Below are 13,850 nucleotides of genomic sequence, written 5' to 3' on the forward strand. Positions count from 1 at the left end.
CACTTTTGAAGGCTGCCAAATAACACAAACTCCAACAAGAGAAATATCAGGAATCCACCCACTTTTTTTTTTTTGCAAAAAGCCCCTTGTTCACTCTGGATTTGGCAAACATTTGCAGCGGTGTCTTATTGTTAGCATGCCAAGTCATTACCAATTTATGGGGACTCTGACACTCAAACCGCAATGCCACACTGGCCTAAAGGAAGCGTCTCAGGTCAGGTGGAATACTCCCAAGTTTCCTAAAGTTTGCCCAGCAGGGATTCAAACCCTTGTTGTTGTTGCGTGCCTCATTGTCCCTGGGACAGCGCTGCTCAAAGTGGTGGTCCATGGGCCATTGCTGGTCCACAAGCCCCCAATTGATGCTCCTTGGCGAGTTTCTAGAAAAGTAAAAAACAGTTGTACCTAATGGGCACAGATGCTGTATCACTATTTGTATTCCATCAGATAACTTGGGAAGCTGTACTCCAGGGCCACTGATTTATGGTATCCGCCATCATGGTTTGAGTGTTGGACTATGACTCTGGAGACCAGGGAGTTTATCAGATAAGGGAAATTGGAAGTATAATCCAATGGCAATCTGAATGCAATCATGGGGTTTAACATTATTGCGTGATAACCCACTACAAGCAAATTCGGGCAATGGGAAGTCAGTCTGAACGCAATCATGGGGTTACATGTTATTGCGTGATAGACTGCCACAAGCAAATTTGGGAAATGGCATGCTATTTTCGGGCAACGGGAAGCCAGTTCGAACGCAATGCGCATTCACCTAATTGCACTAAACTAGTGACTTTAAGTGAATGCGTTCTGGCCCCACTTTCTTTTCATTCGAATTTAAGAGAAATCCCTCCCGTTTGATAAACTCCCAGGATTCGAATCCCAGCTCAGCCATTAAACCCATCTTGGTTAAGTCGCACACTCTCAGCCTCAGGGGAAGGCCATAGCAAATCTCGTCTGGTCACATCTTGCCAAGAAAACCACGCCTTAAGGTCAGAAATGACTTGAAGGGGGACAACAACATTGACATCTGTAAGAATGCTCTTCCTGCACCACAATTAAAATGTATGGTTTTTCTTCCTGCTTTCTTGCTTTTCCAGCTTACATAACCAAACACAGAAATCAGAAATACAATCCGCGCGGATGGTTCTGATTTTGGTACTGAATGGTCTCCCTTTGCACTAGAAGCTCTTACCAGGGACACAGAGGAAAAGTGATGTTGACACACCTCATTTTCCAAGAATTCCTAGGTTACGCAGCCCTGTCTGGAGAGATGCTACGGAAGTACCAGGCCTCACCCATCCTCCTCCTTCCGCCACTGCCACCTCCATCGCCCTGCCACCCCCCCCAAAGGCTCAAAACCGTATCAACAGCTGGTGTCCCGCTGCGTCAAGCCACAATGGAGTCTGTTCCGACAGACAATATACCTGTCATGAGAAAACATAAAACCGGCAATTAATGGCAGTGCCTCGGAGCTGGAGCTTTTCAGGGCCGGACAATGGGAAGGGTCTGGAAGGGAAAGATTAAACCCAGCGCATCCGTGGGAGCTTGTTAAATGGCCCCTGGCAAGCTTTGTAATTTTCCTTTTTTAGGGGGAGTGTAATGGGGAAAGGAATAAAACTCTCAACAAAATCTCATTGCTCAGAGAGAGAGAACATTCAAGTGTGCCAACATTCGGAGGAAGTTTGTGCTGGGAGGGAATGGACATCTATCTATCCTTGGCAGCAAATGGGGGAGTGGCAGAGTGTGGTGTGTATGTGTGTGTGTGTGTTTGTGATGGAGAGTTTGTTTCCGGACACAATTCATATGATAGATGTGCCTTATAAACCCTATGCAGCTTGGACTATAGGTACGCCCAACTTAATGAAGTAAATCTGTTTCTCAGCATTTCTTCTTTAGCAACAACAAAAATCAATTCAGAGGCAGAAATAACATGGCAAGGAGAGGGAGAGGTTCTTGCACAACAAAAACTACTACTTTTGAATGACAACTCCCAGATCCTTCTTTGTTGAAGAGGATTCTGGGAACTGTAGTGCAAAAAAGGGGAACTTTTCTAAGCACTAGACTTGAACTGGCTCTTCTTCCTCTTCCTTCCCAACCAGGCAGTGAGTGCAAAGTTGCATCCATGGTCCAGAAATCCAAAAAGCAAACAGAGAGTGCTGGCAGCCTAAACACTTTGGCCGACCCAAAGGCTGCTTGTCAAGAGGCCAGGAACTTGTCTTGTGTTGAAGAAAGAAAGGCATCTTGCGTCTAAAGCAGCTTCTGACTTTTGGACAAACCACACAATGGCTCTCTACTCTGGAGGGACCGGGTTTGTTCAAATCCTCACTCAGCCGTATAAAGACCCACTGGGTGAGGCTGGGCAAGTCACACTCTCTCACCTTCTGAGGAAGGCCATGGCAAACCCCTTCCGAACAAATCTTGCCAAGAAAACCCTGTGATAGGTTCACCTTGGTATGTGTTGCTTGCCTTCAAGCCATTTCCAACATACAGCAACCCTAAGGCAAACCTATGATGGGGTTTTCTTGGCAAGGTTTGTCCACAGAAGGCTTGCCATGGCCATCCCCTGAGACTGAGAAAGTATGGCTCATCTGAGTGGGTTTCACAGACGAACCCAAACCCTGGTCTCCAGAGTCATAGTCCAACACACAACCACTATGCCCCATTGGCTCTCTGGGTAGGTTCACCTTAGGGTTACCGTACGTAAAGGCACAGAACAACACTACATTTGCAAGCATTTCCCTAACATTGAGGGCCAAATGGTCATTGTTTTTTGTGGATTTTTCAGGCTATGTGGCTATGTTTTGGAAGAGTTTATTCCTGATGTTGGGCCAGCATCTGTGGCTAGCATCTTCATTTTTCTCTGAGGGAATAAACTCTTCTAGAACACAGCCACATAGCCCGAAAACCTACCAAAAACTATGGATGGTGGCTGTGAAAGTCTTCGACTTCACAAAAAGTCATTGCTTTGGGGGCCACATGCAGCTCAGTGGAGCACCTCATGTGAAAACCATCTTCTTTCCCAGCAGGCATTTCCTAGATTTCCAGAAACCAAGGGCCTTGGCATGATGCCTTGTATAGTCAGACTGTGTTTCTTGGTGAAACCATTCACCGGTCGGCCATGCGGATGAGTCAGGGGTCCAGTGCCAAGGTCTCTAAGTCTCCCCTTTCTCTTTCTTTCTTTCTCTCTCTCTTTTCTCTCTTCCTCCAACCAGGGAGATTTATTGCAGCCTGAAGAGGGGCTGTGATCCATTAATTGCCTGCTTTCCAGGAGGGAACAAAAGCTGAATCTGAGGGGCAGCAAAAGCATCACCACCAACATCATCATCATCACCATCGGTTGCTGTAGCAAAGCTGAATGGCGGAGCACCCCTTTCCCAAAAGAAGCGTCTCATCTCTCTTGAAGGGGGAGAGTGTCTTGTGTGCTGGAGGAAGGAGGAGAAGGGGGCACCAGCAGTATCTTTTTGTTTGGTTTGATTTTTTAAATGCCCTGCCTGCCTGCCTTTGAGCTGCCAAGTGAATTGCGGGAAGTAACAGAATGGAGAAGGAATTAAAAAAAAATCACAATACACAAGTCTTCCCATGCTCAGAGTCTTTGTTGTGTGGCAAAGACACACACATATATATCTCACACACAGCTTTCCTTTGGAAACTCTCGAGGGATTGTGGTTTTTCTGTGCTTATTTTTGTAAAACGGAATGGCTTGTTAAAACCCCTGGCACTCTTCTCCCTTTTTAATGACTGGCGTTGATATTCTTTTATTACGGAGGGATCAAACCGTTCTTGCAAACCTTTGCTCTCTCTCAGCAAGGCAGAGAGTAAAAGTTACTACAACTTGAGCATCCCTTCACACACAGAGACACAGCAGGCCATTTCACTGACCATTGATGGCACAAAGTGCAATTTCAACACACAAATGTATCCAGAACCTGGGAAAGTTTAGTTTTGCCCTGTCGCTCCCATCGTCTGCCACCCAACATGGGAGTTCTAGTCCAAAAAAGCAACTTTCTCAAGCTCTAAGGTGCTCTTTTTCTCCAAAGGCTAGGACCTGAACTAATGGATTCCAACGAGGGGGAAATGGAGATGGTGAGTTAGAATCTTAGGAAGGACTTCCTGAGGGTGGGTTCCCACAGTGCCAAGGGCTCTGACCTGGGGGACCTGGGGTCCCTTTCTACTCTTATTCTACAGAAGGGATCCTGCAGCTCCTCCTCCTCCTCTTCTTCACCCTTTATCTTCTGCCCCTTCTTCCTCCCCTCTTCCTCCTCGTCCATATACTCTTCTTCTTCTTTCTCTTCTTTCTCCTCCTTTTTTCTCCCTCTTCTTCTTCTTCCTCTTCCTCCTCCTTGTTCTACTAATCTTCCTCCTCCTCCTCTTCATCTTCTTCCTCATCCTCTTGTGCCTTATTCTCTTTTCTTCTTCTTCGTGTTCCTCCTCCTCGTCCTTCTACTATTCTTCTTCCTCCTCTTCCTCTTCTTCCTTATCCTCCTCTTCCTCCTTGTCCCGGTTTTCCATCTCTTCCTCCTCCTCCTTTTTTCTTCCTCCTCCTCCTCCTCCTCCTCTTCTCTTCCAGAGGAGTCCGGTGGGTCTGGGCGACTTTAGACCCTCTCTCCTCCTCCTCTTCCTCCTCCTTCTGGCCCCAGACGAAAGGCAGGGGGCACCGGAGGATCCCAGACTCCCCCACCGCCTCCGGGGCAACGAAGAAGAAGAGGAGGAGGAGGGGGAGGAGGAAGGCTGAGCTCCCCCTGGGTCCGCCCCACAATCGCCCCGGCCAGGGCTTGCCCCCTTTCTTTCCTCCTGCTCCAGGCAAGGTGCCCACCGAGACTGGCACATCCTCAGGTTGGCATGGGAAGGGGGTGGGCTTGGCTCTGTGGGCCAGGACCCAGGGCAGGGAGGAAGGCAGGGTGAGCCGCCCCACTTGGAAGGCAACAGCCTGCCTGCCTGCCTCCATCCCTTCCCCAGGGAGGCCACGGAGCTCCTTCCCAAGAGGAGAGGTGAGGAGGGCCAGGGAGGGCTCCGAGTGCCTTGCCAAGGCTGGGCGTTGGGCTGGGCTTTCTGGACCCCCGGGGCAAGCTGGAGACGGAGACGTCCCAAACAACCCCCTTGCAGAACTCCAACTTCTCTCAGGGACCACACAGCTCTGAAGATCTATCTCTCCCCCCCTCCGGACTACAACTCCCATCATCCCCTAACCAGGCTGGGCACCTGCCTTGGCATCCTCCTTTGCCAGGGCAGGTCCTGCCACATTTCAAGGATCTGTCCAGGAGGAATCCCTAAATGTCTTTCATTTGGAGCAGGACTGAGAAGGATGGCTTTCTATTTCTGTCAGCATTTTATAGCTTTTGTTTTGGTAACAACCTACCTTTGTCTGACATTTTGGGGGACATGTCCTCCCCTGCAGTGAGGACATCTGGTCCCTCTGGACTTGGGTCCCTTGCCTCTGGATTGCCCTTCAAATTCATCCATTTTGCTTCAATGGAGGCAAGAGATGCTGCCACAGAGAAAGCTTCAATTTCTCCTTTTCCCGAGTAACTTTCCTTCAGAGTAACTTCTGCACACAAACAGCAAGTGCAAGTAATGCATTTCTCTCTTTCCTTTGCACAGAGAATGCAAGTCCACCAACCGATCATGGTCTGTGGACCCTGGGTGCGAATCTTTTTGCTCCTTGGCTTTCTGGTAAGTTTGCTTGATGTGGGAACAAAATTGTGAATGTTAGCTCCATGAGTAAGAAAAGCTGGGCTCAAAGCTGAGAAGAGAAAATAACGTTTGCTGAATTTCCTTTGCAGACTGGCAACACATTGGCCTTCACGATACCTGTGGAAAATCAAACTGCAAAAGGTTAGTGATCCAAACCTGCGCTTTGACATGTTGAAATGCCAGCGCTTTGTTACTTGCTTGCCTTGCAAAATGGCAAAAGAACGCCGATGACTTCATGTTGTTGCATGCCTTCAAGTCATTCCTGATTTCTTAGGGCGACCCTAAGACAAACGTATCATGGGGTTTTCTTGGCAAGTTTTGTTCAGGGGAAGTTTTGCCATTGCCTTCCCTTGAGGCTGAGAGCGTGTGACTTGCCCAAGGTGGGTTTCCATCACAGAGCAAGGAATCAAACCCTAGTCTCTAGAGTTATAGTCCAACCCTCAAATGGCTAGATGATACTAGCTCCTATGGCTTTATAGATGCTTCCTTTTCTGCCGGTTTTTGTTTCCTTCTTGGGCTGCGGGTGCCCGGCTGGAGGCACGCTTTGGGCCAAGATCCCATTTGAAACTGGTAGAGCATAAAGTTTTGTCACCATAGTTGCATAGGGTTCGGAGCACCAGAAAAGGGAGGGCGAAGGTGGCCAGCTAGTGAGTGGCACAAGAGAGCTTTTCTGTGGCCCTTTTAAGTTGGAATCTCACTTTGGGCAGCAAATTTTGGATGGCACAAAAAGGCAGCAAAATAGTTCACTATTTTATTTTCTTGTTTTCCCTTTTGACATCAGAGTTTGTGGCATTTTCTGGCTTTTGGAGCAAAATAGTTTGGCTCGCTTTGAGTGCTATGCACTTTTCTTGGATGGGTGGAGGATGCTGTTTGCTGTTTCACCTCAGATGGCAGAGTATTTGGGACAATCCTGCTCCTGTGGTGGATGCTTCCATACCTTCTTCTTCCCCTTGGTTTTCCTTCACAGGGTCTGGTCCTGACCCTCTGATCATCGAGAGATTAGGAGATGTGTACGAATATGTCTCTTTGGCTCTGGACTGGTGGCACGCAGATGGATACTGCCGGCAACGTTTTGCTCAGCTGCCCTCAGAGACCTGGGATGGTGAGCTGGCATATCTTGGCAAAAAGCTGCACTCTCACCAAATCCAGGATGCCATCTGGTTAAAGGATGAAGAAGCGTACCTGCAGAAGCCAAGGCACAGGCGTGAGTAATGAAGGGACCACTTTCAGCTGGCTGGTTTCTGCACTCTTGTAGTTCCCTGAAGTGAAGTTGTCCTCTTTGTCATCCTCATTATCATCACATTTTATTCTGCCCTTCTTTGACATTCATTTCTTTGACATTCTTCATTCTCTTAGGAATTCATTTGATGCCCATCTTGATGTTCCAAAATAAAACGGACACCAAGTTTGTGAAAGTCTTGGCCACTTTTCCAGCCATGTTGGCTGTGAGTGCCTGTGCCCACATCCAGTGGGACCGCCAGGCCATAGAGATCTCCACCATCTTCTCCTACGCAGTGCCAGCCTTCATCAACGAATTCCAGCTGCGGGGTTTCATGGATGAGGATGGCTTTGTCCGCTTTGCAGTCATCTTCCACGGACACCATTCCCCGTACTTGCCGGTCTTCCATGCTGACAGAGGATGGCACCACTTCTGCGTCACGTGGCAGCAGTGTAATGGAACATGGGCGATTTACGCTGACGGAAAGGAGAAGGCCTCATCTGTGGGGCTGTCAGCCTCCCATGCCATCAGTGGGCACGGTACCTTCATTATCGGGCAAGACCAAGACGCCCTCGGTGGGGCTTTCAAGGAGAAGGAGTCCTTCAGCGGGAACCTCACCGGCCTCCAAATTTGGCAGCGTGTCCTCAGCAGGGAGCAGGTGGAGAAAGTCCGCTCATGTGTCCCCATCACCGAAGGGCTGGTGTTTGGCTGGAGCCGGGATATCCTTGAGGTCGAAGCGACTGTCAAGCAAGCCATGGTGCAGCTCACTTGTCCAGGTAAACCTCTCTTGGTGTTGTGCTTGTATTAGTTGTCTGACAGTGGCCCATAAGGAAGGTATTAATCTGCATGCCTCAATTTTCTATCATTGGGATCTAGACTGGTTTCCATCCCAACCTGCTGTCCTCCACATGTGTTGCCGCAGTTCCCATAATAGGTTTGGGGGTTGATGGGAATTGGAGTCCAACACATTTGGATGTCTGATCTGTAATGTTTGTCAACATTCCCTTTCAACACGTTCCCTTCCCACCAGCAGTTGGGATGCTCAGAAACATTGCATGACTTCCCAGCAGCATGTGAATGGTATGGAGGGGGACGGGGCTCCCAGACAGGAAGCATGTTGCCAGTTGTTTAGCCCAACAAACTAGCCATTTCGTATCTGCAGGACCCATGGAAGAATGTCAAGCGCTTGAGGTCACCCATGGAAGCATCAGCTCCATCTCCTGCCTTCAGCCTCAGCCCTTCATCTGCCACTACCAGAAGGGTATGGTCATTGGAATGGGTCAATTGTACCTTTCACATAAGGAGTCTCACCTAGGCCAGAGGTTCTCAGATGGTTTGGACATCAGCTCCCAGAATCCTTGAACACTGGCCACACTGGCTGGAGGTTCTGGGAGTTGAAGTCCGGTGATGGCCAAAGACTGGGCATCCAAGTAATTCTTATGGCTTCCCTCCAGAAGTGGTGGACAGCACCTTCCATCACCCTGGCATATAGTGATTCTATCTGAGGATGCTGGGAGCTGCAGCCCAATACTTCTAGCAGGTGCCAGGTTGAAGCAGATTGCCTTTGGCTTTGTCTGCCAGTGGAATGTGGCCTTCAAGAACTTTTCTGTAGCTCAGTGTGGCCCTTGGACTAGAAGGGTTTCCTTCCCATTTGTCCAGGGAGAGGAATCACTTAGAGGTCACTGAGAGAAAATATAGCACTGAATCCAAAAAGAGGCATGCATTTTGCACATGCTCATTTATAAAGATAGATGCCAATTTGGAAAAACAGTAACTTTAATTTAGCAAGTGTATCTTGACAAACATGGTGCCAAGGGTTCTGCACAAAGAAGACCCATGTTTCCATGCCTGTTGGTTTCCTCCCTAGATCTTTATTTCCGGCTGAAGGAAATGCAGTCGCAATCTGTCCCTCCGCTCATCGCTCAGGTTAACATGCGAGCAAATGCAACAGTGGTGAGTCTAAGAGACTGTATCTCAGTTGGGAGGAGCTGGTGGTGCTATGTCAAAGCGGGAGGGACATGCACAGTTAGTCTGTCCTGGGTTTTAGCCTGAACACTCACCTGGTTGTGTGGCTTCTGTATTATCTGTTTGAATGTCAATTCTTCAACCAGACAAAATTTCCTTGGAACTACTATTATTGTTGTTGTTTGTATAATTATTTTAAATATGCATTCTTTAAACATAAGTTCTTTTCACAAAGCATTCTTTGCATTTGCATTTTATTCCAGGACTTGGAAAAGATCTTTTTTTAGTGGGTGGAACTATAGCATCCAGTAGCTATGCTTAATGGGGAGGAATCTGGAAGTTGTAGCCCACAAGAATAGTTTTTCCAAGCTCTGGGTTATTCATTGCATTTGCATGGATTGTTTTTTGAATTTGCACTGATGATTCTTTGTGCAACATGTGTGCGCTGTGTTCTGATGCAGTTTATGAAGGGACAGATTCTCCTTCTTCCTTCCAAAGCACTGAATGTCATCACTAGCACCTGGGAACATATTGGATGCTGTAACCTAGGGCTTCTTTCTTTTGCAGATCCCTGCAAACATTTTCCAAGCTGACACCCAAGGTCTGAATATTTCGGCAGCCGCCAGTATTCTCAAGGTGGTGGACTCAGTCCTGTCAGATGCAGAACCTCCTCCTCTAGATGCAGGCGGCCTCCTGGGTGTCTTCCAGTTATTGAAAGAGGTCTCAATATCCTCTGTGGAAGTTGAGGAGCCAGAACAGTTGGAGACGCTAGAGCAGTTGGGCCGGCACTATGTGAAAGTTGCTGGGATGATCCTGGAGGAACAAAACTCCAAGGAATGGTCTGAGATAAAGCCGGTAAAAACCACAGAATCATAGCATTGGGACAAGGAGGGGGGGTTGGGGGGGAGAGGCATGTCTGCTGCTTAGGCTTCATTCAATTATTCATATGCTTTCCTAGATCATCGGTGGACCCATGACAGTTGTTGAAAATGTGGACAAGATGGCATCCACCTTCCACCAACTCTTAAGTGCAGATAAGCCAAAAGTCACCTTCCAGAATAAGAATATTGGTGAGTTGCAGCAAGGCCCTGGGACTCTCGGGATCGGACCCAGTTTGAGGGGTTCAAGGAGAAAAGAGGGACATTGACCTTGTCTGCACTATCACTCCACCCCATTACCTTTAAGATTCATTGCAACCTTCACAAGAACTGACCTGGGGATGACGTTGTCTAGTGACAACATATGCACACATATTTTGGGGTGGTTTGGTCTTGATTGGTTGCCAGGGCTTTTAAAAGTACCATATGCCGTTGCTATTAAAGTGGCAAATGCCAATGGTTGAGGGGGATGCATTTGCCCCTTGGGGACCTGGGGGGGCATGCACACATCCTCCTGCTGTGGCCCCTGAAAAAAAATATAGTGGGCCCTTGGTATTTGGTTCCTGGACCCCCTGTGGATACCAAACCTATGGATGTTCCAGTCCCATTCAATACAATGGCATAGTAAAATGGTGTCCCTCATATAAAAAGGGCTATGGATTTTCTGATATCTACAGACCCACACACCCACAGACATACTTTTGTTCTATGTTCTTCAGGTGTAGAAGTGCGACGCATGGAGCTTGGCACACCAGCATTGGGACGGGCAGCGTATGTGATGTTGAACCAACTCCAAGAGAAGCCTGACTGGATTGAGGTTCCAGCAGAGGAAGTGGAGAGGCTGAGAGTGAGAGGTAGAGGAGAGGAGAAGTAATGCCTAGTGGTTGTACCCATAACCATTCCTCCCCTTTGACCTGAATTCCATGTCCCAAATGTGTCACAAAACTACTTTTATTTGTGCTCTTTTGTTGATATTTGGAAAAATGCATTCAGATTGGATGACAAAAATTGAACCATGCCAATAGCAGTAGGTGTAACAGAGTGATAGTGGAGCCAGGGGTCTTTGGGGTCACCCTCCACCGGGTTTTTTTCTTTAGCAGGGAAAATAACATCACCTGTCACCCATTCACTCCAGGCTTACCTATAATCCTCACAGTCGTTGTGGGCATGGAAGGATGGAGAATGGATTTTCCTTGCAGCATTATACTGTTGTCATCAGCCCATGTTATAAAGCAAAGAAATAAAGAATTGGCTTGGTTTTGAATGTGCAATTCTGAGCTGTTACGTTTACAAAAGACCTGTTTGTAGTGGAGAGGAAAGTGCTTGGATTGGTTTATTTGCATGGATCCATAAAGCTGCCGGCATTTTAAGACTCTTGCAGACCTGGCTCTGCAAACAGTAGCAATGAGTTGTCTTCAAAATTTCCTGCTGCACCACAAATTGTGGGGAAGAATTTGACCCACACACCCTGCGTCTTTGCCCCATGTAACTGGTAACAGTGAGGAAACACCGGCTCTTGTTCCTTTTTCAGGCCTGAACCAAGTCACCCTAACAAACACCTGGTACAGGTACGGGTCCCTTCAACGTCTTTTGGCTGGCGGCAGTGCTGTGTTTGAGGATGCAGCTGTGTCCGATGGAGGCCGGAGGTAAACAGCTGAGAGCATCATGGAGCTGAACGAAACCATGCTTTTCCCATTCAGTCCTGCCTGACAAAATTGACTTTTGGGACCGTATCCCTCCATGCCCAGTAGCACCAGGAGCACTCCAGGAGTTACAATCCAAACAAGTAACTTTTTAAAGCTTAGCTTCACACACACATACAGACTGGCTAATTCTCCAAATTTTGTCTTGCAAGAGGAGGGTGAAAAAACATCTGTATATAGATTGGACTTTCATCCAAAGAAGTCAGTGCAGTTTCCTTGCTTGGACGCTAGATGGTGGTGGCACTTCTTGGATTGGCATGTCCAAGAAACATGGGCTTTTGGACCACTTAGAAACATAGAGTGTTAATATTATTCATATTCATATCACAAGGATGGGAGGGGACAGTTTGGGAAAGAGTCCAAATCACTAGTAATACTAAAGTTTATGCAATTCATTCTTAATGCTTAGTAGTTTAGCTGAATACTAAAAAAACGGCACAGAATAGGCTCTCAGTCTTGGTTTTGGGGGAGAGATGAGATCAAGTACGTAGTTGCAGTGAGAACTACTTGTGTGGTATAGTGGTTTGTGTGTCAGACTAGGACACTGGGAGATCAAGGTTTGAATCCCTGCTTAGCCATGGATGATCTTGGCCAAGTGCCACTCTCAGCCTCAGGGGAAGGCCCTGGCAAATCTCCTCTGAAGAAATCTTGCCAAGAAAACTGTAAGCTATGGTCAGAGTCGGCATTTTCTTCTCCTCAACCTCATTGAATCCTTTGGTCCATTGGCACTTGTTGGGAAGTCCTGCCCATCTGTTTTGTCAGGCTGTAATACAGTACTAGGCCACATATCCCTGGTACCAGAACGCATGGTTTCACATACCCATGTCTGAAAAAACATGTTTGCACACTGAAGTGAACATGTACATTTATTCCTTCCCAGATATTTGAGCACCCAGGTGAGCTCTTCTATCATCTCCTCCTCTCTGGTCAGCGACTATGAGGAACTCAGCACCTCTGTGCGTTACAGTCTCCGACATCAGACCCAGGTAAAGCTAACGGAATGAAGTGAAGGGACATGGCAATACTCTGGCGGACGGGTGTCCTACAGAGGGAACACTGTGGAACATGGGTTAGAGATTCTCTTTTTCTCCCGTGGGGCTCATCATTTGAGATTGTAGACTAGCACTCATATCAAATTTCCCAGGATTGTTCTCTGAGACTTTCCACTCCCATAACTTGAGAAGGCAGTTTAGTGCCAGTTGTGAACCAGTGGTGGTTCAGATAAGTGGACTGGTGAATCAGTTCTGGTTTTGAGCCCTAATGGTAAAGGAGATCTCCTCTATGGACAAACTGTGGTCAGAGCAATGGATAGCTCCATCGGAGCTTGAACTAATATATGGAGTGGATTCATTGCCCCACTGACACAGAAGCTGCCAATGGCCAGCGTTTCAAACTGGCTATTTTCTTCTCCGTGATGTTTGTACACTCTGTCTTTCTCTCTCTTTCATTCCCTCCAACCACCAGGCTCTTCCAGACCAGCTTGTTGTTCCCATCTGCGCTTTCTGGGACTTCAGTAGGAGGTGAGCAGCCAAAGCAAGAGGCTTTCCCTCTCTGCCACATTTTGCAAGGACAGGAGGGCGGTTGGGCAAGACTTGTTACCCAGCTGAGTTAGAACGCAAATGGCTACATCTACGTTTGGCTTCTCACCCCGCTAGAGTAATTGAAGTCAATAGGACCTGCACAGCCAGTGACTCACAAGTCCATTCATTTCAGTCGATCTTCTCAAATCAAGAATCAAACTGGATTTGGACAGATTCACAGGTTAGGGTTGTTAATTTTTTAGGCTGCAGCTCCCAGAATCCCCTGATGGACCTGGCTGATTTCTAGGAGCTGTCCAGAAAACTACTCTTTTGATGCTCTAGTGGGGACAACGAATCTGGACAGATCTTTTCCTTCTATAAATTCCTTCACTTTTCAGTTCTCTCTTCTCCCAACCCAGTGCTCCCTACTCTAAGGATGCTGGGAACTGTAGTCCAATCCCTTTGGCAAGCACCATGGGAGGGGGAGTTCCTCTTAAGGCTGCTCTGGGTCAGGCAGTCTAGTCAGTAACTCATTCCCATGCCAGGGATTGAGAGACAGTGATATGTTTATTCTTACACTCCAAACTCTTTAAGGGCGAGCTGTCCTTGCTGGGGAGGGTCTCTTCAGCCGAGTTATTTGACAGCGCCTGACCTTTCTTAGAACTATTTCCCCCCAATCCTTGAATTATGCCTCCAGGCTGGGACACTGGAGACGCATTTGGAAAATTACAACGGGGTGGAAGGCAGGTTGCGTCTCTCTGGCCGTAAATATTTTCTGACACAAGATGCAGGTTTGCTCATCCTCTGCTTGAAATTCATCATGCATCAACCAGCCTGTTTTCCAAATGCCCCCTCTTTTGTGGCAGGGCCTTGC

The 13,850-nt window shown here is 47.7% G+C and overlaps 1 protein-coding gene across 1 annotated transcript in view; it reads left to right on the top strand.

Annotated features, from left to right (window-relative positions):
- Nucleotides 1–4,758: 4,758 nt before the first annotated feature.
- Nucleotides 4,759–13,850, top strand: part of ADGRD2 (adhesion G protein-coupled receptor D2) — a 22,799-nt gene continuing 13,707 nt past the window's right edge. Inside the window, exons 1-13 of the mRNA XM_042479076.1 lie at nt 4,759–4,833; nt 5,599–5,670; nt 5,781–5,832; nt 6,659–6,895; nt 7,048–7,686; nt 8,073–8,171; nt 8,778–8,863; nt 9,443–9,730; nt 9,834–9,945; nt 10,473–10,607; nt 11,285–11,399; nt 12,337–12,442; nt 12,921–12,976. Of these exons, the coding sequence (XP_042335010.1) occupies nt 5,602–5,670; nt 5,781–5,832; nt 6,659–6,895; nt 7,048–7,686; nt 8,073–8,171; nt 8,778–8,863; nt 9,443–9,730; nt 9,834–9,945; nt 10,473–10,607; nt 11,285–11,399; nt 12,337–12,442; nt 12,921–12,976 (1,994 nt within the window). The 5' untranslated portion in view covers nt 4,759–4,833; nt 5,599–5,601. The remainder of the gene's footprint in view (nt 4,834–5,598; nt 5,671–5,780; nt 5,833–6,658; nt 6,896–7,047; nt 7,687–8,072; nt 8,172–8,777; nt 8,864–9,442; nt 9,731–9,833; nt 9,946–10,472; nt 10,608–11,284; nt 11,400–12,336; nt 12,443–12,920; nt 12,977–13,850) is intronic.

This window comes from Sceloporus undulatus, chromosome 7 (assembly GCF_019175285.1).
Source record: "Sceloporus undulatus isolate JIND9_A2432 ecotype Alabama chromosome 7, SceUnd_v1.1, whole genome shotgun sequence".
Lineage (NCBI taxonomy): Eukaryota > Metazoa > Chordata > Lepidosauria > Squamata > Phrynosomatidae > Sceloporus > Sceloporus undulatus.